This window comes from Amphimedon queenslandica, unplaced genomic scaffold, assembly GCF_000090795.2.
Source record: "Amphimedon queenslandica unplaced genomic scaffold, v1.1 AMPQUscaffold_12036, whole genome shotgun sequence".
In the NCBI taxonomy this organism is placed as follows: Eukaryota; Metazoa; Porifera; class Demospongiae; order Haplosclerida; family Niphatidae; genus Amphimedon; species Amphimedon queenslandica.
This window is the reverse complement of record NW_003547725.1, coordinates 1-2,077: the sequence shown is the minus strand read 5'-3', so window position 1 is coordinate 2,077 and position 2,077 is coordinate 1. Positions and strand designations below refer to the sequence as shown.

The window sequence follows — 2,077 nt, the reverse complement described above, 5'->3', positions numbered from 1 at the left end:
AGAAAGAAGAAAAATAATAATAACTATCTCTCTATTTTATCATACATGTATCCTCCCATCCTCACTCCCTCCTTCCCTCTCTCTCTCTCTTTCCCCCTCTCTCTCTCTTTCTCCTCAGCTAAAACTGACCTGTCTTTTACTTCTTCCAAGGACATTGATAGTCCTAATTAGTGAATGATGTACAGTTTAAAACAACACAACACATTAACGTCATAAACATTTACCCAATCTCTCAATTTGAGGCCAAGTGTCCTTGGGAGTGGCCAAACTACAAAAAGATTATTTCCATTATCTTATGCTTCATACATGCATAAACCCTTCATTCTCTCTCTCTTTCTCTCTCTCTCTTTCCTTTGCTATCTCACTCACACTGTCTGTCTCTGATGCTTTCTTCTATGATGCCTTCTCTGACTAATAAAATAAATACAGTTATTTGTGTATATCAAACCATGTTATGCATTTTATAAGAATGCAAATAGTAATCAAATTGCCAACTAGAAATTTGTAATCAAAAACAAATCTGGCAACCAAAATTAATTCTTATTAAACTGTACCTGGTCTGTTCTCCTCTCACAACTCTTGATCCAAATATTCTCCTCATTTCATTCTCAGCATTTAGATTTCTAAAATAATCATATTTATATTTATTATCATGGTTATTTTCTTACCTTCTGTCCACGCATAGCAATGGTCTCTGATTGCAAGGGGTCTTGGAACTATTAGATTCTACTTGAGATGAGCTAACAGTTTCCAGACCCCCTAGCATATCAGTAACTTCTCTCAATGCTGCCTCAACCTCATCCTTAAGGAAAATAATTAATAAATAATTTTGATTTCATGCATAGCATATTTTTATGCATCTAAATGTATGTACTTACTTCATTAGAGACAGTTGGAGTGGGCTGGTTTTGTTTATTTGTTGCTCTTTTCTTCTTTTTCTTTTTCTTTCTAGAGCTGCTTTGACTAGTAACAGCAACTTGTGATGTTTGTTCTTCTTTCTCCTCCTCCTCCTCCTCCTCCTCCTCTTCATGTGGACTCTCATTAGAATCATTCAACTATAAAGTACATGTATAATATAATATCAATTTACTACATGAAACTACTACTAATGAAATGATATACGCATTAAAAATCTCATTTTAATTTTTCATCTCAAAATAAGAATTGGCTCAAACTTTCTGTATGGCTAAAAGCACCAACATACATATATGTACATGTATAAAAAATGTGCATGCATTGAAAATGTGATCAATCTCTTTATGCCCAATTTCAGAAACAAGCCATAGTGGACATGACATTTGAAGCTCAAAATTTGTGATCAGAATCAACTCAAACAGCATAGTTTGTATTTTGTTATTTTAAACACATTAGACATTACCCAATCTACTGTACTAATTCAGTGAGACGTCATACCATATCAAAAGGATTAAATTTATTCTTTTTCTGTGGCTGCAAAGATACTTGCTGTAATGAAATATCTTCCTCTTCATCTTCATCCTCTTCCTCTCCTCCAGTAGCTGCTGGTAGTTTAATAGTAAAGGAATCACCTCCTAGTCTTCTGAAGGCTCTGGAGGACATAATGAGGGTTAAAAATACCAATAATAATCAATAAGCTTACCACGCCTATTTTTAATGCCACGTGTAAGCACGTGGTTGATTTGGAGGATGAGTAAGCCTGAGCCTATTAAGCTCATAAATTTTCCCATTATTCTTTCTGGAAGTTCTCAATATTTTCCCCCATTATTCTTTTCCTTTTATCCTATTATTCTCAATTTATTCTCCATAATTTTCTCAAGCAATCAATTTTTTGCATTCTAGTAGTGTTTTCAAAATAGGTCTTCCAAAAGGTGCTAACCAAAAATTCAAAAACTTTCTCCTGCAGTTACCATTAACCTCAACTCCGCCTATTATTCCACTATTATTCCTATTTCTACCCAATTATTCCAGCATTATGCCTCATGTGAGGAAGCCCCCATTATTCTTCAAATTATGCTGGCATAATAGGCTCACCCCTAAGGATGAGCTTTGAAAGAGGTCTACTTTTCTGTACCTTGCCAGTACATAATTAAAGCCAATT

General features: G+C 34.5%; 1 protein-coding gene across 1 annotated transcript in view; it reads right to left on the bottom strand.

Moving 5' to 3' along the window:
• LOC109588534 (ribosome quality control complex subunit 1-like) overlaps positions 1-1,594 on the bottom strand; it is a 6,721-nt gene extending 5,127 nt beyond the window's left edge. The window contains exons 1-7 of the mRNA XM_020004681.1: positions 1,414-1,594; positions 879-1,055; positions 669-802; positions 555-623; positions 370-411; positions 225-268; positions 130-163 (exon numbers count right to left, since the gene is read on the bottom strand). Of these exons, the coding sequence (XP_019860240.1) occupies positions 130-163; positions 225-268; positions 370-411; positions 555-623; positions 669-802; positions 879-1,055; positions 1,414-1,578 (665 nt within the window). The 5' untranslated portion in view covers positions 1,579-1,594. The remainder of the gene's footprint in view (positions 1-129; positions 164-224; positions 269-369; positions 412-554; positions 624-668; positions 803-878; positions 1,056-1,413) is intronic.
• Positions 1,595-2,077: the final 483 nt, after the last annotated feature.